A 23,640-nucleotide genomic window follows, 5' to 3' on the forward strand; every position below is an offset into this window, starting at 1 on the left:
GCTCAAGGTTGCTGGAAATAGGTGAGATTCATCAAGGGTGCAGTTTGTTGGTTGCTCCATGTGCTGGTAGAATAATGTTACACTCCCGTCCACCTCCCAGGCTTGATCCAAAACGAGAACTTGCACAAATATATTTTCATCGCGAAAAATCAAACTTTAACTTGATAATATAAAAGAGCTTATTGATAACCAGTTACAAAAAGTTAAAATTTTTCCGACAAAGATTATTTTTTAATTTTTGTTTTGCGGTCCAAATAAAGTTTTTTTTGTGTGGATGGAGGTACAACATTAGAACACCGATAAGTCTTTTTGCACAGAGAAATTAAGAATACTCCATCATACACACATTCTTCGTTGGGCCAATCTCGGGTTCCACACCGATTATCCGAACTGCACATTTTTAAAAAAAAAACATTATTTTATGAAATTATGTAAAAAAATCATCTCAAACTATATCAATACGGCTTTTTCAAAATTCGTTGGCCAAAATTGACTCGAGATGTTTATTACCGGTTAAAGTTTAAAACATATCTCAACCAGTAATTATTGAAATTGACGAGTAAAATTGCACTCCTCCATGAATAATTTGTTCACCACTCCTCCGTGAATAAGTTATTCTCGTATGCTATATGTCGAATTCAGCTAAAAAATAAGGCACCAAATATTAATGCATAAACCGTCGATGGGGAAGCGTCCGAGAACCGAAGACCAAGAAGAAGAACCAGACCGCCGTAAAACCCACGAGCGAGCTCTGTTCCAGTGCGCCCGCCTCATCCTCCCACTCCTCCACCCGCCCGACCTTGCCGCCACCTCATCCACCTGCAAAACCCTCCACCGCATCGCCGAATCCGTCACCGCCGGCAGAACCTCCGACGCCTCCGGAGGCCTCGAGAAGCTCCCGATCCCCTTCGCCAACGCCGTCGACGGCCAGCCCTACGCCTACTTCGCGTACACCCCGACCCAGACCCTGGGCCCCGGCCAGCGCCGGACCCGACCCGTCTTCGATGCGCACGGGTGCGAGTGCGAGAGGTGTGACGGGGAAGCGGGGTGCCCTTGCGGCGGGGATTATTCGGACTCGGGCGAGTTGGCTCGCGAGTGCGGGCCGAGTTGCCGGTGCGGGGTGGAGTGTGGGCATCGGGTGACTCAGGGAGGGGTTTCGGTGCGGCTGAGGGTTGTGAAGGATGAGAGGAAAGGTTGGGGCTTGCGCGCCGGTCAGCTCATTCGGCGCGGTCAATTTGTGTGTGAATATGCTGGTATGCGTTGCAACCAATATGGTAGAATTGATATGACTCTATCGAATTTGTAGATATGTTCATGCACGTGTACTGGTCGAGGTGTATGTAAGTGGCCCGTACACCAAGTTAATAGGGGTGCTGGGTGCAAACGAGCCAAGCCGAGGTTTATAGTGTTTGAGGTTTACTAAACGAGCTTAAAACTCGAGCTCGAGATCGGCTCGTTTACATAACGAGTCGAGCTTTTGATTGTTGAGCTCGGCTCGTTTAGTAAACAAGCCTCAAACTCAAGCTCGAGCTCAGCTCAATTACTAAATGAGCCTAGCCGAGCCTTAACAAGCCGAGCCATGACCTGCTTAGCAGCCCTACTAGTTATTAAAAAAAATGTACTAGAGGTTTGGGCCCACGCGATGCCTGTGTAAGTCGTGTTATGCGAATAATGAGGAGGAAAATCTGTAATGCAATGTGAAGTAATGCAATGCGAAAGTAGAAAAGAAGGGAGAAAGAAAATCGGGGTGTCAGAATTTTTACTTCTTCTTCTTTGACAATTTTGTCGGTAGTTAAAGGAGTAGTTTGGGAAAAAAAATGTGAACCAACCTGAACCGGCTTTCACACCATAGTGGGGTTGTTCCCTTTTACAATGGTAATAATAATAGTAAAAGATAATAGATATTCTAGGTGGATTTAGGGGAGACAAGTATGTGTTTTTGCCATCTATACCCGCACAAAGGGGAAACTTATTAGGGCTCCTAGAACACCACGTGGTGTCTGAACACAATTTTTTTGCACACATTCATGTGTAGCTTAAGTGTGAATCTCACTCATATGTGGTGGAGGAAAGTTTTGGGGCACCATGTGACGGTGCCCCAAGACCAGTGAATAATTGCTCGCACGAATGTGCACTATGCTTTGTGCAGGGGTAAAAGGAAGCTAAAAGAATGATATTGTGGAATAGAATGTAGGTGCGATGCAAATTCTAAATGTGATAGTATGGATTGGACTCTATTATCGTATGTCAGAAATTGCTATTTATGGGAGATGAATTACCATTAACTTTGCTCTGTATGAAATATATGTTATTTAGGCGAACTTTTGACAACCAAAGAAACAAGAAGGCGACAACAAATATATGACCAACTTACATCTGGTGGTCGGTTTTGTTCTGCTCTTTTGGTTGTGAGGGAGCATCTTCCATCGGGGAAAGCTTGTATGCGGATTAATATTGATGCCACGAGGATTGGAAATGTTGCACGTTTCATTAACCATTCTTGCGATGGTGGGAATCTGTCAACAGTCTTGATGAGAAGCTCAGGAGCTTTGTTACCTCGCCTATGTTTCTTTGCTTCCAGAGATATCCAAGAAGATGAAGAGATCACTTTTAGTTATGGGGAGATTCGGCTAAAGTCAAAAGGGTTGCAGTGTTTCTGTGGCAGTTCTAGTTGTTTTGGAGTACTGCCTTCAGAAAGTACTTGAATTTCGAGGTAGGAAATAATATTTTTTCCCAGCTTGTCTCTTACTAGTAATTATTTTGTTCTCGCTGACATGCTGCTAGATGTGAAGCCAGTTTTGGATGTACAATTTACTATGCATAAAGTTGTGGAGGGAAATTTTTGGTAGAGCATATAAGCTCATATTTTAGGTATCCTATTAGCTTCTTCATTGATTGGACTTTGCGGTTAATAGGATTTGTTTGTTAGGTTGATATCTCTGTGTAAGACAATTTATATAGTTTTAGTAAACCCCGACCATTTATATTCATGTAACCGGATTTTTTCAAACTGGTCTCTCGTTGTTATAGATATATGCAAATTTGCTTAGCTCACCATGTTAATAGTTTGGGAGAAATAACAACACATATGTAGTGATCTTAGAGAATGGGTATTCCAGCAATTTTTTAGTGCATGCATCCATTCTGTTTGATGATACAGAAATTCCTTGCGTTAAGTGAACAAAATGCAGATGATACCACTTATAGAAACTCGATCTTCTGTTCTAGGGTTTCTGATCTCAATTTTACTTGCCCTTTGCTTTATTTTATTTTATTTTATTTTATTTGTTGAGATTTTAGACTTCCTTCGATCTCTGATTTTTTCTTAGGTGGTTGTTTAGGAATTCTTCCTTGGGTCTCCATTTGTTGTGGGAGTCCTATAATCTGGTTCAAACATTCTCTATTTGGCCTTTGATCATGGTTTTGTTTGTGAAATGATGATGCTACAAATCATGAGGAAGATCGTCCCTAATGTGACTGGGGTTTGTGATCTATTGGCGTGGGAAGAAGATGTTGGAGGTATCTTAGGGGTAGCAAGGAAGAGCTTTCTTGGAAGTTTGAGAAGGGGCAACAAATTGTTGGAGGGTTGGACCAATTAAGAGAAGGGAGGTTAGCTTCTAGTTTAGATCTATTAATACGGGGGAATGGAGTCAAGTCATCAACAAAGAAGTGTGAGGGTGCGCAATGTCGAATCTGACATTGCTGTAGCTTAAGAGGCCTTTGTAAAGGATGGGCTGTCTCATTTTCACTCCATTAGGGTGGTGCAGACTGGTATGGATTCGAATGGGTTCGGGAGGGGCAGTTGCATGGTGGCTTAAGTGGTAGCCTAACTTTAGCCTTTTCCAACCCGTGATGGGAAGAACTCGCCCAATGGCACCTAAAGAAGGCTTTTATGTAATGCCCCAAGTTAACTACTTGCTTGAGTTTAACAGAACGACCCAAAATCCTTAAATTCTCCATTATGCAACGTAAGCTTATTCAAAGGAGCTTAAAAAGTTATCAAGCTTTTAAGTGTAGTCAATTCATCTGTGCTATGGGGTCTCTTTCCCTTTAAGCTGATACTCTGGATAAATGGATCCGCGCCTACATCATTAAGAGACAATGCTTGTGGTCTATGTTTGTTCCTGAATGTGCGTCATGGACCATTACAAAAATTTTCAAGCTCGGGCCTTTACTTCTGCCATGGATCACTTATGTGGTGGGAAATGGACTTAAAACCTTCTTGAGGTTGTTACAACTGGCATCCTCTTGATCAATTACATAACAAGTTTGGAGCAAGAGTGGTCTACCACTTGGGGAGAAATCTTAATGCTAAAGTTGGTTGGAAATGGTATGGCCTAGAAGAAGGAATTTTGTTACGCAGGAGATCATGGACAGTACACCTGGGTCTTTGCTGCCTAATGCATCTCAGGAAGACATATAGTGGTTTGGAACCTTACTGCTACTGGGAAATATTCTGTTAATTCTGCTTGGCATGCACATAGAAGCACGTGCAAGACCCCTAGTTACATGGTACAAGGCTGTATGGTATAAACACTCGGTGCCAACGAGGTCAATAATCCTATGTTTGGGCATTCTTGGTAGGTTTTTTTGCCGTGGATAGATTGCAAATATGGGGGATGTTACTCGATGATCAGTGTCTTGTGTAATACAGCAGGGGAAACCCTCGACCATGTTTCTTTCATTACCCTTTTTGATCCTCTCAGATTTGGGGATAAATGCAAGGAAGACATGGGGCCTGTCCGGCTTGTACAACTATATCACAGTTACTGGACTGGGCGGTGCAGAACAAGGGAGGCTTAAAATTTTCTGCATCTACTGCACGGACTCTCCTTGGCTGCATCTTTGTATCATGTTGGGAGGGGAAGGAATAGAAGAATATTGTGAGGACACTCGAGTGCTGGTGTTCTTCAGGTGCATTCCAGGATCATGACTGACCGAATTAGAGCCTGCATTAGCTCGTGGAGGAGAGTATAGAAGACTGATAGTAACATGATGCTATGCCTAGAATGGAACATATCAGCTAGAGTTTTTTGATTTAGCCTAATCTGCAGGGTCTAGCTTGTTTTGTTAATCTGGTGTGTTGGCTAAGATTTGGTTGCTCCTGGTTATAGGGGTAGATTGATGGTCTAGGTCGGTCTGATTGTTGCTACTTCTGGTGAATGCCGCTGTGCTTTTGTAGCTTGTTTGGTTAATACAAAATTACAAGTTACCGAAGCGAAGTGTATTCAATTCTGATTTGGTTAACATAATAAGCCAAGCTCAAGGAGCAACACGCATTTTTGTTGAGTATGATGAGACAAGGAGTAACCCACGTGGTACTCCCAAGGTTTTAAATATCGGTTGTTTCGTATTGTATTGGGATTTTTCGATACCATTACATCTCGATATCCCGGTTAGATGAAAAATCGCATGCGAATAAGTCTGTTCTCGTTACATATCAGTCCGTTTTTTATTGACTAACCGTTTTACGACCGCTACGGCCTATGCTTGATCATTTCCGGTGATTTAGGCACTTATTATAAAAACCGTTTTCCAATCAGAAGTCAGAACTAGCTAGTAATTTTCCGTCTTGTCTTTGGTGTTCACTTTTGGGAAGCCACGTGTACCATCCCACGCCCCACGGGCAGCACAAATCTTGTGCTCTCCCAAGAAGACAGCTACCCAAACCGTAATCTCTCTTGTGCAAACAAACCACTCCGTTCCTATTTTTTATTGGTTATTGATTTTGCCACTCTATTTATTTTTAACGCCACTTTCCTGTAAGTGTATTTTTGTTGCAAAAAAATACTTGCAGGGGAGTGACGTTAACAAAAAAGAGAGTGACAAAATCATTTACTTTTTTTTTTCCCTTTTGATGATTCTTATTATTGTACCAAAAAAATTGTTCCACTTGAAAAGTAATGGGCAAAAGTCTATGAGTTTAATTACTCTTTTACCCTTCACTTTTGAACTTAATCACTAGTAATAAAAAAAAGGCAATGGTGATGTTTTTAAAAGAGTTAAAAGGGTAAAAAGAAAAAAGAAAAATATGACAACTGCATTGATTATGTTTTCTTAATAAGTTGGAATCTCGGACCGAAGAAGTATGTAACTTACATGCATGCATGCGCAACGAACACAAGTGCAAATTGAACACTCCCTTTGCACGTGCACCCCTCACACCAAAACTGTTTTCCTCTTCACTCATTCCCTCTCTCTCTCTCTTATTTACCAACCATGCCGTCTCTTTCTTTCTCTCTTCCACTGATTCTTGCCACTTTCACCTTTGCCTTCACGAGACTAGCATGCATTTACTCTTCTCCATCACACTATTCTAGTATAAACACCCCTCCAACCCTCTCTCTCTCTCATACTCTCTCTCTCTCTACATGGCCGAGACGTCGGAGGGCCGCCGGAGGGGCTCCGGAAAGCGCGCAATGGCCGCAGGCGATGCCGCGGTGCCCCCGGTTATGGCGCCGGCGCCGTGTGGGGCGTGCAAGTTCTTGAGGAGGAAGTGCATGAGCGGGTGCATCTTTGCTCCGCATTTCGGGACGGACCAGGGCGCGGCCCGGTTTGCGGCCGTGCACAAGGTGTTTGGGGCAAGTAACGTGTCGAAGCTGTTGCTGCACATTCCGGTGAGCCGGCGGAGTGATGCCGTGGTGACAATATCTTACGAAGCCCAGGCCAGATTGTCGGATCCGGTTTATGGTTGTGTGTCAACTATACTTGCTTTGCAGCAACAGGTCTATTTAAATATTTTTTTTTAATATGTTTCTAATTAAGGGAAATAACACGAAGTAGAAAAAGAAAAAAGAAAATCGTGCAAATAATGGCGGCTTGGAATTTGGTCACATAATGCGCATCCACGAGCGAAAATAGGAGTGAGATAAACCTGTAACGGAGAGAAAATCGTGCAAATAAATGGCTTGGAATTGTGGCAGTCGAATTCACTAATCTTACCAAACATGTTTCTTATTTTTGTTTTTATTAAAACATAAACCTGTTTCTACTTCTAGTTTCTTAAAAATAAAAAACTGAAAACTGAAAAGGTTCAAACGCGAGACAAGTTTATGGTACGAATTATTTTCGTGTAATCGGATGAAAATGAAACTAAGAACAGTTAGTGCATGTAGTTGCAAGCTGCTAACGGTGTTCGTTGTGGGTCTCAAAATTCCTGTGCATGGTTTCCAATACATTTTCTCTATCTATCTCTCTTTCACTCATTGATTCTCCGAGAATTAGCTTTTCCAAAATAAATGTCACAATGTTTCCAATATTAATGTAGGTGGCATCTCTCCAAGCCGAGCTTGCAATGGTCCACACCCAGTTGCTAAACAGCAGGATAGCAGTAGCCAATGCCTTCCAAAACACAGAACACCATCAACACCAACACCAGCAGCAACACCACATTGCAGCGCTGCAGCCGGCCTACTCCAACCACTCCTCAAACTCACACCACCTAGGCCTCCTCAACACCAGCACGAGCAACTTCAACTCGAATTTCGACCTTGTGTCGGGCGGTGGGGAAACGGCCCCGTCTTCGCACAGTTTCGAGCCTCTTCCGGTTTCGCGACCGCGAGAAGATCAGGAGGACGAAGACGAGGACGAGAGTCGGGATCCGGTGCCGTTTGCTGATCAGATACTTCGTTCGAGATAGTGACTTAATTAATTCTCTGCTCAATTTCCTCTTCTTTTTTTTTTTCATTTTTTGTTGAATAATTGGCCGTTATGCCAAAGCAAAACATATGTATTGGCTAATTAATAACAACCGTCATATCCCTGGTGTGTGAGTTCTCCCTCACTCTCAACAATGATCCAGATTTGTGCATGTCTTAGATGTTGACAGAGCCATAAGCCATGGTACGTAGCGAACCATTTTGGGCCCAAATTCTTTTTATTTATAAGGGGAGTGCTGCTACTGGGACCGATGGTCCAACACCGAAATCGTACTGACAGCCACGCCGGGCTGTCTCCGGCCACCGGACGGTCGATCCAAGCCGTCCAAATTTTTTTTAAAAAAAACTGAGTGGGCCTATGCGAGAATCAACAACATCCGACGTGCTTAGATGCTTGATCTAAATACCCCATTTTTTCATATATACATGTATATACATATATACATGAAAAATAGGGTGTTTGGATCAAGCATCTTACACATATCGATGCCGTTGATTCCCGCGCAAGCCCCCTCGTTTTTTTTTTTAAAGAATTTTTGGACAGATTGAATCGGCCGTCTGGTGGCCGGAGACAGCCCGGCACGGCTGTCGGTACAATTTCGTTGCCGAACCCGTCGGTCCCTATAGGTTTTCCTTATAAGGGACCCTATGTTGTGCCCCAGGTTTGCCCATACACTCATACACACACACAACAAACACACATATTACAGAGGAAAAATTCCGTTTACTAAGTATATATCAACAAATATACAAAAACATAAAAAAACCTCACCGGGGGAGCCACAATCGGCTCCCCACACTCAATCTCACCCTCTCAACTCACATATTTGCTACCACACATTCAACCTAATAAATACATCAATATTTATAAGGAAACCAAAGAGAAACAAAACAAAATAGAGGAGGCAGATTTTCCAAGAGCAATAAATGCTCTGCCATGCCAAGATCTTCCAGAGCATGCCTAAATCTTCCGGAGTCCATTTATGTTGCTCAATCTTTGACTTTTGGCAAGCCATCGCCATCACTCACATGGGCGAATTCCAACAATCACCCCCTTCACTCAATGTGGGGTAATTGTCAAACCTGTTCAACCTATCTAGCAAATGCCTATGTCACTTCAAGTCTAGCTTTCAGCACTCTCACACCAGAGTACCCATGCCCAACTGAATGTCTCCTTACTTGACTAGATCTTTTGAGACTAAACTCACAACACTGTTCGACTGCAATACTGCCACTCTAGCATCTTCCGTGTACCAGAGCACTAACACAGCTTTCCTTTGCTCACACCAGAAGCTCCATTCGCCAGATGATCTCACACACCACCTAGGAAGAGGCTGACTCCTGTCTCTGTTGACATACCGTATCCCTCACTGACCTACGTCGTACCTCCAAGCCAAGATACACAACTCGCGAATCTGGGATGTCTTTATCACTACTAGATCTCAGTGGCCCATACCAGCATAGTCGCCGATATACCACACCCCCTGACCGGAGTGCCCGCACCCCCTAACTAGAGTGCTTGCATCCAAAATCAGATGCTCTCAATCCATCATCCACAAGAACAATGTTCGCATCCCCCAGAAACAGTGTCTGCATTCGGCCTGCGTATGACCGATCTCTAGCAGAACCCAACGGAATTAAACTGGCTCAACATCCCCGCCTGTCTCTCTGTTATACTTCCACATCTGAACTCGGATGACCCATTTGCCATCAACCATTGTGAATTTCCAGGAAAGGATGGTGGGGACTTAGCCTCCTTAAAAACCATTCTTCTTCAACCCCTAGGTTGTTTTGCCAGAATTCACAATGTTTGCAAGTATTCCGCAATAGAGTCCATTTATATTACGCTCCTCCGTTGTTTAAACGCCCGCATCACTTCTCCGGATGCCAATAACTGCGTTCGATAAATTGCGAACGCCCGTGCCCAGTCACGAAAAACAAAGTTAGAGACACCATCTTTCCTTCTCATATGGCCATATTTCCAGGAGAGGATCCAGTCACAAAATCCACGAAGGAAGAGATCCAGTGAAGCTTCAACTCGTCTCCATCTCAATTCCTCTATCCGGAGCACCAATGAACACTTCCCAGCAAGCTGTTGCACTTATCATGATCGGCTAGTATCCTACACACCTCCTGATTCATTCCCAGGCACACATATCAGTATGTCTTAGGTCGCGACTCCTTGTACTCTCGTGCCTCGTCTGCAACTTCTGTTCATTGTTGATACACACCCATATTACTTAACCATGCTTGGCATCAGCTCTATTCTGCCATTGCACTCCCTCAAGCCTGCATAGGTGGCTCTTCATTGTTAGACCGAAAATAACCATCCAATCAGCTCCTCCTACAACCCGAATCAAAAACTGCATGTTCGGATGATAGGTCTTCCTGGATTGATCCAGATTACTTCCGATTCTTGTTGATCATCTCCGCAAACACCTTGGTTGCCCTGATCAACTTCCAATCACAAGTCTGTCAATCCTCCTGGTGGGTAGCTTCCTTGCACTGTCTGTGTGTGCTCTCCAACCATCAACTCCTTTGTCCCTATCTGTCCACCCCCGTTCCATTCCAGGCTTTCTTAGCAGCCATCGATCTCTATCAATAATAGATCAATCTCTCAATAAGCGCCTGTGTCATTACCAAATGAGCTCTCTAGCACCCCCCCCCCCCCCAAATTGGAATACAACGCTCAAAAGAATGTATCCTTGCTCACTGCAATAGATCACGACCCATCTCACTTTGTTGCAAACCAGCCTCCTCATAACCTGATCAGCCTCCAAATGTCCGATTCCTACTCCACTAAGCAATCGCACCACCTTAGGAGCCTCCACGCGAAAAATGGAGTGCGAGGTTGGATCCGAAGCGGTCCAAAAACATGTCTAGGGGTTGAACTGCAACTTTTTACAACTCTAGGGACTCAAACGTAATCCAATGCAATTTTAGCCACATATCATCACAGTACTATTCACCCGTATAGCACTATTCACCCATACGGCACTATTCCCATGTATGGTACCATTCACCTGTACGGTTGCACATACCTTTAGAGGTGACTACCACACCGGATAATTTCTCTTGTCATCCTTTAATCATTCCGCAGCTTTCCTTCTCCATTTTTCGAAAAAAAAATTCAGTGCCGAGCGCAGGGGCGGATTGGGCATGAGCACAGATGGGTCACGTGACCCACCTAGAATTTTGGGGATTTTTTTTTTATTTTATAACTTTTGGAACCGAAACGTGGATTACCCCCACCACAGGCGCTTCTCTCTCTAAACATATTGTTCTCGCCCAAACGGCGGAAACCCTCGTTCAGAATCAATCTTCAAGTATCGATCGTGAATCAATCTTCAACGTATCGTTTGGAATCAATCTTCAAGACTTCAACCCTTGTCATCTTGTTTGAGTCTGGAATCAGTCTGAAAGATGAAACGGTGCCGAGTCTGCTGACGCCCTCAAGCCTCAACCCTCATCATCGTGAATCCTTGATCCCAAATCCCAATCCTCTCAGCTCTCGGCTCTCGTTATCTCGTTGACTCGCGTTCTCGATCAATCCACAAACCACAAGCAGCCAAGCAGGTAATAAGTTCGTTGATTAATTATATGCAAAAGTTTGCCTCTATTTACTTAGATTAGTTTTGTTTAATACAATAGTTTGCTTCTTATTATTCGATTAGTTTAGTTTAATCTAATCTAATTAGTTTAATACAATAGTTTAATTCATTCATTCTCTCATTCATAGATTAGTTTAATCTAGGCACAATAATTTATTGATTAGTTTAATTGAAAAGGTATAGATTGTTTTGATTTTCTATTCTAAAAAATAGGGCTTAAAATTCTTTTTTCTTCTCTTAACAGTTAGTCATGAAGAGATTTTACAAACCTGTAGTTGTAGAGGTGCCTAATTTGCCGGTAGAGGTGCCCAATTTGGAAAAGGATGATGATAATTCTCGACCACAAAAACAAAGACGTGTAGAAATTAACTTGGAAAACCTTCCCGCTGATCTTGGACTTCGACCCCGAATTGGTGATTATAATCCTAATGAGCAAGACCAAATCCGCAGATACTATTTGCAAAAGGGTCCCTTTCAACCACGTGACCATACTTTTCCGCAGACGCTATTTGTAAATAAATATCGACGTAACAAGGCGTGGTGCAACCAGTTTCCTACGTGGATAGAGTATAGCATAGCAAAAGATGCCGCATTTTGCCTTTATTGTTATCCTTTCAAGCCAGAGATCAGAGATCAAGCGGGCGGGGATAAATTTGATGGTAAGGGTTACTCAAATTGGAAGAAGAAGAAGATAATCAATGATCATGTGGGAGGCCCGAATAGTGCTCATAATCAAGCTTGGGGTAAGTGTGAGGACTTGATAAACCAAAGGCAACATATTCAAACAGTATTTGACAATCAATCAAACCAAGCTAGAATTGATTATCGAATCCGCTTGAATGCGTCGGTTGATTGTATTCGGTTTCTCGTTAGACAAGGAATTGCATTTCGTGGTCATGATGAATCTGAACATTCAAGTAACCAAGGTAACTTTCTTAAACTTTTAAAGTTTCTTGCCGACCAGAATGAAGAAGTCAAAGGTGTTGCATTGGATAATGCTCCACAGAATTTGAAGTTGATTTCTCCTAATATTCAAAAGGACATTGTAAGTGCAGCTGCTTTTGAAACTATGAAAGCGATTGTGAAAGATCTTGATGATTCACTCTTTTCAGTTTTGGTTGATGAAGCTGGGGACATATCAATCAAAGAGCAAATGGCAGTTGCAATACGGTATATGGACAAAAAAGGTAATGTGATTGAGCATTTTATGGGCATTGAGCACGTTGCAAATACCGATGCTCTCTCACTGAAGGAAGCAATGGAGATGTTATTTTGTTGACTTGGATTAAGTATGTCTAGATTAAGGGGGCAAGGTTACGATGGGGCAAGTAATATGCAAGGTGAGTTTAATGACCTTAAGACTTTAATATTAAATGAGAATTCATGTGCATATTATGTGCATTGCTTTGCACATCAATTACAACTAGCACTTGTGGTTGTGGCAAAGAATCATGAGGATATTTCCATGCTGTTTTATATTGTTAATAAAATGGTGATTAGTGTTGGAGTATCATGTAAACGCCTTGATATTCTAAAAGGGATACACTACACTAATGTTGTCGAGGCACTTAGTGTTGGAGAGCTTTCAAGTAGGCAAGGCTTAAATCAAGAAACTAACCTTAAACATCTTGGTGATACACGGTGGGGCTCGCACTATGGTACTTTAATAAGCATAATGAATATGTTTTCACCTGTGATTGATGTGCTTCAAATCATATTTGATAAGGGTACATACTCAGAACAACGATCTGAAGCAAAGGTATTGAAGAACTTGATGCGGTCTTTTGAATATGTTCTCAGTCTTCACTTGATGAAAGCAGTGTTGGCTTCTTCTTTTTTGAAAGGTGCAGTGTTGGCTTTTACATCAGAGTTGTCACAAGCGCTACAAAGAAAAGATCAAGATATTGTGAATGCTATATATTTGGTTCAAACATCAAAAAGAAGACTCCAGGTGACGAGGGATAGTGGCTGAGATTCTTTATTTATTGTTGTTTCATCCTTTTGTGAAAAGTATGGAATTAATGTCCCCAACATGGATGATAAATTTGTTGTTGAAGGGAAAGGCCAATGAAAAGCACAACAAATTACTAACTTGCATTATTATCACGTCGAGGTTTCTGCTAGAGTTATTGATATGCAATTTCAAGAACTAAATGCTCGTTTCACCGAGGTAAATAGTGAGTTGTTACTTTGTGTGGCATGTTTAAATCCATCCAACTGCTTCAATGATTTTGCAAAGGAGAAATTGATTCGTCTTGTCGAGTTTTATCCAAAAGAATTTTCTCCAGTAGAGCTCATGATTCTTTTTGATCAGCTTGATTCATATATCTTTGATGTGCAATTGAATGAGGATTTTTCGAGGTTAAATGGACTTAATGATCTTTCTAAGAAAATGGTAGAGACCGGGAGAGATAAACTATATCCTTTAGTTTACTTGCTCTTGAAATTGGCATTGATCTTACCGGTTGCAACTGCTACTGATGAAAGAGTGTTTTCTGCGATGAACATTGTGAAGAATCGACTGCGGAATCGAATGAATGATTAGTGGTTGAATAATAGTTTGGTAGTGTACATAGAAAGAGATGTTTTTGATGGGATTGAAAACGATACAATCATGCAAAGCTTTCAGAACATGAAAACCCGTCGTTGTCAATTGTAATAACTTTTAGGAAGTAATGTAGAGACCCGTGATTTATTTTATTTTTATTTTAGGCTGTATTTTTTTTTTCTCCTTTGTTAATGTACGGCCCGTTGAAATAGACGGTTCGGATATTCGGTGTGACGTGTTCGTGGGAGGATATAAGAGTAATTGTGCGAGAGGTGCACGTGTGTGTGTGTGGGGTGGGAGCATGGGATCACTCCCCATGCCAATAATTTCCCCAGGAGACTACTTTCTCCCATTTTCTCTTTTTCTCACTCTCTCGGCCAAACTCTCTCCTCTCCTCCGAAACTTTCTCTCCTCTCTTCTCTCTTCGATTTCATTCACCTAGGGTGAGATTCCGGACAAAGCCTGAGTATTAAAGTTGCTATTGGGAGTACGGGCTTTCCGAATATCCAAGAAAAATCATGATCGGACCTCGTGGAGCTACGGTTGACTGGGTCAAAGGGTCGGGTTTTACTCAAAACCCTTGAGGTAGGGATTTCTCATTTCTATTATGTGTGTATGTGTTGATTTGGTGTTTGAATCGTGCCTTAGATCGTTGTTTTCGTTGTTAGAAATGTTCTAGTGGAGTCTGAAAATTGTGCACTGAAAACCCAGGTCCTACCGGTAGGAGTTTTGGTCCTACCGGTAGAAAAGCTGTCCAGTAATGTCATTTTCGTGAAATCGTGGTCTCCTACGGGTAGGAAATTGTGTCCTACCGGTAGGAAATGAAAAATTCAGCATTTTGGCAAAATTTCGAACGGGCATAACTTTTTCATCCGAACTCTGTTTTGGGCAAATTTTATATCGAAATTCATGTACCGGAAATGTACTTTCCAATGGTGGTGGTCTCATCTTCCAATTCTTAACCGATAAGATTTGGCAGCCAAAATAAGATAGATATGTTCGTATACGTTGGGAAATCCTTTTTCCTTAGAATCGTTTGGGTGAAACATGGTTGTTCTTAGGTTCCCCTGAGTACTAGTTGAATGGTTTGACGAGATTAGTGGTATACTTAACGCTTGGTAGTGGTCATTGGGTTCCGTATGAGTCGTTTGATCCACCGAAACAAGGGTTTAGAGAATATAAGGAGTATAGGTGGCCGAAGGTTGAATGTGATGACATGCGAAGTGAAAAAACGAACACTTAGAACACTTCTTTGAGTTAAACAATGCTAGGCATGGATACATGAGACATTTTCTTGTGTTTGATATGTGGTACACCTCTTGTGTAACTTATACGATTTTGCGAGTTGCAAGGTGGAAATCTATGAACTCGTTGTGAGAGTTTATCTTTTGATGTGTGAGTGCTTGTATGGTGATGAGAAACTACTAACGTAACGATTGCGAGTTGATTGAGATGAAATTATCTGTATTACTTCTATGTGAATAAGTTTTCGTTGTGAATTCATTATATGTGACTGAGATGAATGGCTAAATTGTAAAGTGTATCAAAGGGATTGTGGTATGGTGACCTTTGATGTGTGACTTGAATTAGCTCCATCAGTGACGACGGAACTAGTGGGGAGTATCGGGATTTCTTAATTGGCCCGGCAGGAGCTTTGCTCATGATACAGAATGATGAGGAAGTTGTGACACGATGTGAATGGAAATGGGCTATCATTGTGAAAGTGTAAGTGATACGAAAGACATTGGTGTTGCGATTCTTTGATTACGATAGTTTCATAAGTCAAGATATCGGATTGGTGATTCGAAGTAGTATGAGGAACAGTGGCAATCATGAGAAAATCATATAGATAGTAAGTCTTCGTGGTTGAATTAGAGTTTTGGTGTGTAGTCACGGTACTCCATTTATGTCTTCGACCTTGGGAAAATTACTAGTTGTGTTTCGTTTCATCATTTGAGATACCATACCTTACTTCTATTATTCATTCCACCTGTCATCCCATTCGTATATAATAGTTGTGTAGATTTCTCTACTGGGCACGTGTTTGCTCAACCTACCATTTCAGGTTCATTGCAGGTCATGGTCATGGTCATGGAGTACTTGGAGTGCATGCTGACATTATCGATTAAAGCTATTCGGAGAGTACTTTATTATTCTTGTATAACAAACGACTTTGTTATGAAATTCCTACTTTGAAAGATTGTATTTGTAGACCAATTTATGGAATCAGAAACTGTATTGTATTTTGGGGTATTGTACGTACGATTGTGAGGACTTTGTATTTCAAATGGTATTGTTAATTTATGTTGAAAATCGAGGGCGTGACAAGTAATCCATGCTTTTGAATAATAGTTTGGAGTGCTTTTGGCTGTTGTTTCTATACTGTTGCTATCTATCTCTATGTTGTTTCTGCTGCTGGTTGTTGTACAAAGTTTTTTCATGCTATTTATGGTGTCTCTTGTACATCATGGTGTCGGTGAGACAATCTCTTCTCACCATGGATTCCCTATGGACGTTGGGCAAAAAATTTGTTGATAAAAAAAAAAAGGTAATGCTTGAAAGGTGATCCATCTCTATAGAAATCCTGGATCCGCCACTGGCTGAGCGGGTACCAAGTGGTGCCCGCTCGCGCATCCGAGCCGTCCATTATGTGTTTGGATGGCTCAGATTTGGAGAGAGAAAGTGTTGGGATAAGAGGAGAGAGAATGTTTTAATTCGAGCCGCCCAAAAATGTATCGGACGGCTCGGATGCGCCAAGTGAGTGCCACGTATGCAATACCTGCTTGGCACTGAAATATTCCTCCCTTTTCCTGCCGACACTCCAGATTAATCTGGAGGAGGAAAAAAATACAGAGCACCCAGAGGCTCTGCTTCCGGCAACCTGTGTGAACACCTCGGTGGTCCGATCTCTGCACCGTTTTGGTCGTTGAACTCCTATCGACCAGAGCTTCGCATTGGTGTGACCAAAAGTTGGATTCGGCTAACTTTCCTTCCTGGCAAGTTTTAACAGAGCACCCACTTTTGCTCTCCTCATCTCTGATACCAATTATTGTGCCCCAAATTTGTCCATACACTCACACGCACCAAATACACAGATGACAGAGGAAAAATTCTGTTTACTCAGTATATATCAACAAATATACAAAAACATGAAAAAACCTCACCGGAGGAGCCACAATCTGCTCCCCACGCTCGACTTCACCCTCTCAACTCACATATCTGCTGCCACACATTCAACCTAACAAATACATCAGTATTTATAGGGAAACCAGAGAGAAACAAAACAAAACAGGGGATGGAGATTTTCCAAGAGCAATAAATGCTCTGCCCTGCCAAGATCTTCCAGAACATGCCTAAATCTTCTGGATTCCATTTATGCTACTCAATCTTTGACTCTTGGCAAGCCATCACCATCTCCCACATGGGTGAATTCCAACACCCTACCTAGGTACATCTCCTTCAATATGTAGATAAAATTACCGGTCTTTAACAAATGGTGGGCCCAATTAATTTCTTATTTTTATGTAACAAAATGCAATTAGTTCTAGCCCTAATTGCATCAAAACAAAACAATTACGCGAGTTTGGCCTAACTTTATTATTGTATAAGTTTGAGTTTGAGCAAAACAAAATGACAGAATGAACTTTCGATTGTTTTGCTCAAATTTTTTGTGGATTACTAGTTCGTCTTGGCAAGAGGAATTTACAAATTAAAAATTAATGAGAAAAATCTTTAAAAAGTTCACTAAAGATAAAATATATAATACAAATTTAGAATTTTTTTTATGAACTTTTAAAATCTGTTGGTCAAAATTGTTTAGTTTGTAAATTTTTCATCAAATATAATTCACAATAATTATTTGACGCAAAGCAAACAAGAATATAAATTTTGATTAAGTAAATATTGGAATAATGATTACTCCCTCCGTCCCTTTATTACAGTCCAGTATTTTATTTTGGCCTGTCCCTTAATAAGTGTTCATTTTGTAAAGTTAGTGGGTAAAAGTTGGTGAATTGTCTATTTTGTCCCTAAAAGTAGATTCCATTTTGAAAAGTTAGTGAATAAAAGTGTAATGATGATGGGTAAGTAGGGAAAATGGAGGAAAAAGTTGATGTGAAAGGTATAATGATGATGTCTTTTTAATAAGTTGGAGTTACGAAGCAGGACATTTAAAAAGGGACGGAAGGAGTATCAACTTAAGAAAGGAGAAATCCAGATTTCAATTTAATATCGTAGTTATCAAATTGTTTTTTACTTAAGAATTCCATAAGAGAGACGACACGTAGAAGGAAAAATGTAAAGAAAGCACAAAAAAAATAAAAAAAGGAGGAGGAAATTCACTGTTGTGAGGTCTCAACTACTCAGGTAAACTAGTTGTTGCATAATGGCCTCTTCGCTTACTTGGACAATGGTTTGGCCGAGTGATATGACACATCAATCACGGCTAGCCTTATTAGTTGTCGTAAGGTCGAATTTTATGAAAGTCAAACGCTTCAAATCTTGAGATTGCTGCAGATTTGGATTGTTTGATAGTTTCAAGGCTTTGGATTTAGTTAGAGTGCGCGTAATCTGACCAGATACTCGGTTATTCATCACGGATGGGTTCAATGTCAGAAAGTACAACAGTTGGGTGCACCGAGTTATTTAGCAAAATACTAGGATTAAAGTGTAATTTTACTACTTCTTCCGTTCCATAATATTTGACACTTTCACTATTCCAGCATTTTGAAAAAATTAACGATATCTTTTAATTCATAATATTTTTTAGAAAATTACCTAAAACATTATGAATTGAAAAATATATGTAATTTAAAAATAACACGCATTCTTAAAAATGCTAAATATTATGGGACGGAAGGAGTAACAATAACTCTTTAAATTATTCGGCGTCGGCGTGCTTGACTCGTTAAAGAAAGAAACGAGAACGAAAGCCCCAAACCCCTTTCTCCCTTATGACAATGTCCCTTTCTTAGATTCTCCAGATCTCTCTCTCTCTCTCTAAGATGTCGACGCCGGCGAGAAAGAGGCTGATGAGGGATTTCAAGAGGCTGCAGCAGGATCCGCCCGCCGGCATCAGCGGCGCCCCACAGGACAACAACATCATGCTCTGGAACGCCGTAATTTTCGGGTACGCACACGCATACATATGTACACGTATGCACGTACATATACGCGTACGCAAAAACGTATATACGTGTGCCAATTGCCTGTCTTTTTTTTCTTCTTCTACCGATTATGTAATTTCGTGTTGTTTTGTTTTTGTTCCTTTTGTGTTTTGCAACTTGTAGGCCTGATGACACTCCTTGGGATGGAGGTTAGTTCAAATTTCACTTCTTTTGTGGTTGAATTAGGGTTGTTTCATGGGTTGTGTTAATTTGAGAGTTTAATTTTGATTGGGAAAAGGAAATTTCATTATCACAAAGATAAAAGATAAAAGATGAAATCAGTACAATCGGAAAAGAAAGGCCTAGGGAGAGCTTCGAAGAGTACCCGAGACTCTTCTAATGCTGCTATTCGCAGAATCTCAACCAACTCCTCAACCTCTCTATGTCGACCGAAAGAAGTCCCGGATGAAATGAACACCTAAATTTTGACAAGATGCCAACAAACTGTGTTAATTTTATGTTTTATTTTATCAGACATAGAAGAATCTAAGGTTGGGAGCATCTATTGGAGCGTGTGGGTAAACATTGTGTGTGTGTGTGTATGTTTATATATGTAAATAAAACTGTAGATACCCTAATTCTATTGTTTTGTTTGCTAGTTCTAGTGTGTGTGTGTCAATTAGAACTATTGCTGTCATTGCAAATATTATTTCTATACCGAGTACTTGATTTTTTCGTAGTCTTGTCGTTGTTTTCTGGTAGATTTTTTTTGGTGTGTGTTTTTCTTTTGATATGCATATAATTGAGAACCCTAGTTGGGAGCGATCTCCTTTCTCAGTAGGAGCATGGTTCTTAGAAGATTTTGACTTGGGAGCGCAGGAGCGCGGTTTCGAGGTGGATTGGTCACCCCCTTAGAAGGATCCTGCTACTGAGGGTTCAAACAAAATAGGTTGTGCTCGGTTTTAGCTTAAGCTGAGGTTGGACTCCCTATTTCCTAACAGAGCCGGAATATCCTGAAAATCATCTATCTCGGTTTTCTCTCTGGCCTAATACTTCAGTGCTAGGCTTAGTAGTGTACATAGTAATTGAATAGGTTAGCTATACGTGGGAAAGTATCCATGTTAGGAAGATTGGCCAGCTATGTTTGACCTGGGAATTCCTTTTCATGTATCTTTTATTTTGCTTGGATATGTCCTTTTTATACTATCTTTGCACAGAATCTTTTGTCCTTTACTTGTTGTTTGTGCTTCCATGGGTGCAGGCACGTTTAAGCTTACTCTGCAATTCTCAGAAGATTATCCTAATAAACCGCCAACAGTCCGATTTGTCTCACGCATGTTCCATCCAAATAGTATGTCAGGATCTTATGCATAGATCTTATTACTGTCTCGAGCATATGTAGTTGTCATTGTCCTGATCTGTGACATCAATATTCTGTGCTTTTATCTAACCATGTGTCTCTGAAATGTTCAGTCTATGCAGATGGGAGTATTTGCTTGGATATCTTACAAAATCAGTGGAGCCCTATATATGATGTCGCAGCTATACTCACTTCTATTCAGGTGTGGCCTCTTTATTATGTTGTCTTGACTCTTTTTTTTAAAGGAAGGATGATTGGATATTGAGTATGGTTGATTTCAGTAGACTTGTTTTTTAGTTTGAGAATAGTTGCTACCTTGGTATTTCCTTCCACATTTGGGTTTGCATTTGTATAGTATTTCAAGCTTTTTCTCCACCATCAGTCATTTAACAAGATCGAGCTTGCTGTGAATGATTGATGTTGCTTGCATTTGTGTACAAATGCTAATCATATTGAATCATTGAGAGAGAAATAAGGTAATGATCGGAGAGAGGAGTAATGAATAGAGAGATAGAGAGAGAAATGAAAGTAATGATTGGAGAGAGAAATAGGGTAATGATTAGAAAACAAAACTAAAACAAAGTTAAAAAGAGAAACGAACAAGGCCTACAAATTTATCACTTTGTTATGAGAGTGTACTATGGCCCATTTAAATTAGGTAAATGAAAGTGAGAAAATTAAAGGGTGAGCGTATCAGGGTTTCATTTTAACCATCCGTAGCAATCCTTATCACTATTCGCACATCACTGTGTCCCTCTTGCAGGAAGTTGCTCTAATTAATTGCCTTATCTCAGAAATATGTGCAGACTTAAGTTTTCTATACTTCTCTGTCCAACTTGATTTTGTTGAAGTCGCTGTTGTTGTTATACATCCTTTGGTTAGTTTTCCTTAATAGTTCATGACACAAATCAAGCAATAATTCATTGTTTAGTGATCCACTCTCTGTTAATCGGTGACTTGCAGACTACAACATATGAATTCCGTATTGAGGATAAGAGCATCTTTTGAACTTTACAAAAGTCACTACATCACGCCATCTTTTATTGCTGTCAAAGTGTCAATGATATCTGCAAACTATGTCAGAACTTCATTTTTTCTCGTATCCATCTGCTTTTATTTACCTGGGCATGTATCCCTTTCTACAAGACTATACCTGCTGAGTCCTTATCTCTTGTGAGAAGAGATCTATTTAAAGCATATTGGCATGCCTTGGGGTCCAAGCAACCGATTAAAATGATGTTACATGGATACCGATGAAATATTACTTCTCTAACTGTTTGGGACGTGTCACATGATTCTCAAGTCTCCCCACGGTGGTGGATTGTCATTGTTTAAAGGGCTTTATAGTCTTTTGGGGGCTTCGAGACTCTTCTCCCGTGAATTGACACATCTGTAGTCCACATTTCCATTCTAAATTTGGCCATGTGTCATGTTGCATGTACACATGTCAGCTGAGGGTGACATCTTTGTACATACTTTTATTGCATGCTTTTGCATATATAGCCATTCATTGCACAAGATGAGGATGACCACTAGCTTATCTATATTCCAACGAAGAACTTGAAGGAATATGGAAAGTAGTTGTCCAGGTACATCTGTTTTTCGTTATTCCTATCGTCTCTACCCCTTATCATAACTTGGATAATGTGACGGGACTGATGTATTTTCTGGGCTTGAGTCTTTTGGCTGGTAGATTCTTCCAAATTTAGAGTAATCATGGACAGCATCCTTGTTCCTTTAACATTTTCTGCAACTTTCAATAGTGTTAGAATGTGAAACCTTGTATGAGTTTCTATTGCGTGCATCAAAGGAGTTTAGGATGGTAAGCAAAGGAGCACAAGAGAATGAGCTTTTCATGGATGGTAACAGCGTACAAGGATTTGAGTTAGGTTATAGCACCCACTGTAGCATGAAATTCAAATACTTCCATGATCTTTTCATATGCTGCTTAAGTTCATGGTTTCACATGTTTCAAATCCATTAATTCCTAACATGGAGGTTAAATAGGAGCTTAGTATGAATCCCTTCATCTCCTTGGTCTTCTAACCACAGCTATAAACTGGCGTTATTTTGAGAAACAGTCCCAGAGCCGTAACTCAGCGTCACTTTACCCCGTTCAACTAGAAAATCCATCAACGACTTAAACATTAGTTCTTAAGGGGGACCTTAACTCCATTGACGCGGAAATCTGTAAATGACCCATATACCCTCACAATATCTCCCTATACGAACAGATCAGGCCTCGTTGTACCCCCTCCCCCCTCTCTCAATCCAGAACAGAGAACACCTCTTTGACCACTCCACCCCTCACTGGTCTCCAACACTGTCCTCTCCACCACAGGGACGCTGCACCATGTATTGTGATTTCCGCATAATTGAGGATTTTTCCTATTTTTTTTGCTTTAACAGTTTTGTAAGCTGTTACCAAACTTTTAACTTTGACATAATAAAAGAAAAAACCACAAAACATAAGTTGTGTCATCTGCGGTGAGCGTGCCTTTTAAGTTCTTGTGTCATAAAGCTAATGAGGCATTTTTCTTTTGTTTTCCGCAGTCACTGCTTTGTGATCCAAACCCAAATTCCCCTGCAAATTCTGAAGCAGCCCGTATGTTCAGTGAAAATAAGCGAGAATACAACAGAAGAGTTCGTGAAATAGTAGAGCAGAGCTGGACTGCTGACTGATCAAAAGAAAAGGCGCCACCACAGACTTGTATTCCATAAAAAACAATTAAGAAGTTAAGGAATGGAGTAGTGTTCGGTGTGGTGGCTTCTTCTCCAAACCTATGTGCTCAAGTGTAATATTGTTTGTGTGCATTGCTTTTAGAGAATTGCTTTGAAGAATTTGATTTCTGCTTTTAGACTCCTCTGCTTGAATTCTTGATTTCCCACTCCTTAATTCTTCCTTCATCTAAGTTTCATGTATCCACTTTTAAGTATGTCTTTGTGACGTGTATAGCAACAGGGAGAGTCGGGAAGAGTTTTTGAGTGTAATGTTAATACACAGATTTGCTACGTGAAAAAAAATTATCATTTCAGTATTTGGCTATTATGAATATGAATATATGTTGAGCAGTGCTACTAATACATATGTCCAGGCACATATGTACTCAGAGTCGTCCGATGCACATGGACCCCACAAGATGTGTATGGACATCTGTGTCCCAATTATTTTCTATTTGTTTTTGGCAATTATTATGTGTGATATTCACGCAGTCTGCTTGTTTGTTGAGACACATGGACAATAATCTGCGTGGAATGCTGCTAGAACCAGTGCTTCTGTAGTGGACTGGCACAAAGTTATTTGGTTTTAACACCACGTGCCCAGGAGGGCTATGATTCTGTGGATGTGCTTTTTTTG

General features: G+C 40.8%; 5 protein-coding genes and 1 long non-coding RNA gene across 7 annotated transcripts; all 6 read left to right on the forward strand.

Annotated features, from left to right (window-relative positions):
• Window positions 1-620: 620 nt before the first annotated feature.
• Window positions 621-5,422, forward strand: LOC131318462 (histone-lysine N-methyltransferase SUVR3). 2 transcript variants are annotated; one of them, XM_058348261.1, is made up of 3 exons: window positions 621-1,253; window positions 2,317-2,713; window positions 3,330-5,422. In XM_058348261.1, exons 1-2 carry the CDS (start codon window positions 668-670, stop codon window positions 2,703-2,705), a joined length of 975 nt encoding a protein of 324 aa, XP_058204244.1. In that variant the 5' UTR covers window positions 621-667; the 3' UTR covers window positions 2,706-2,713; window positions 3,330-5,422. The 2 variants fall into 2 exon arrangements, with proteins under 2 accessions (XP_058204244.1, XP_058204243.1); XM_058348260.1 differs by having other exon boundaries at window positions 3,342-5,422.
• A 902-nt stretch (window positions 5,423-6,324) lies between these two features.
• Window positions 6,325-7,766, forward strand: LOC131318463 (LOB domain-containing protein 20). The gene is made up of 2 exons (XM_058348262.1): window positions 6,325-6,725; window positions 7,268-7,766. The coding sequence occupies exons 1-2, from the start codon at window positions 6,372-6,374 to the stop codon at window positions 7,637-7,639; spliced, it is 726 nt and encodes a 241-aa protein (XP_058204245.1). The 5' UTR covers window positions 6,325-6,371; the 3' UTR covers window positions 7,640-7,766.
• A 3,753-nt stretch (window positions 7,767-11,519) lies between these two features.
• LOC131321076 (uncharacterized) lies at window positions 11,520-12,548 on the forward strand. Its single transcript, XM_058352091.1, has one exon. The coding sequence runs from the start codon at window positions 11,520-11,522 to the stop codon at window positions 12,546-12,548; it is 1,029 nt and encodes a 342-aa protein (XP_058208074.1).
• Window positions 12,549-13,298: 750 nt separating this feature from the next.
• LOC131318464 (uncharacterized) lies at window positions 13,299-13,881 on the forward strand. The gene has a single exon (XM_058348263.1). The coding sequence runs from the start codon at window positions 13,404-13,406 to the stop codon at window positions 13,812-13,814; it is 411 nt and encodes a 136-aa protein (XP_058204246.1). The 5' UTR covers window positions 13,299-13,403; the 3' UTR covers window positions 13,815-13,881.
• Window positions 13,882-14,022: 141 nt separating this feature from the next.
• Window positions 14,023-16,168, forward strand: LOC131318465 (uncharacterized). The gene is made up of 2 exons (XR_009197699.1): window positions 14,023-14,402; window positions 15,883-16,168. It is a non-coding gene; the product is annotated as an uncharacterized LOC131318465 (long non-coding RNA).
• A 2,525-nt stretch (window positions 16,169-18,693) lies between these two features.
• LOC131318467 (ubiquitin-conjugating enzyme E2 2) lies at window positions 18,694-23,320 on the forward strand. Its single transcript, XM_058348267.1, has 5 exons — window positions 18,694-18,945; window positions 19,106-19,131; window positions 20,184-20,273; window positions 20,396-20,484; window positions 22,836-23,320. The coding sequence occupies exons 1-5, from the start codon at window positions 18,821-18,823 to the stop codon at window positions 22,962-22,964; spliced, it is 459 nt and encodes a 152-aa protein (XP_058204250.1). The 5' UTR covers window positions 18,694-18,820; the 3' UTR covers window positions 22,965-23,320.
• Window positions 23,321-23,640: the final 320 nt, after the last annotated feature.

Source organism: Rhododendron vialii, chromosome 3a (assembly GCF_030253575.1).
Source record: "Rhododendron vialii isolate Sample 1 chromosome 3a, ASM3025357v1".
Classification (NCBI taxonomy): domain Eukaryota; kingdom Viridiplantae; phylum Streptophyta; class Magnoliopsida; order Ericales; family Ericaceae; genus Rhododendron; species Rhododendron vialii.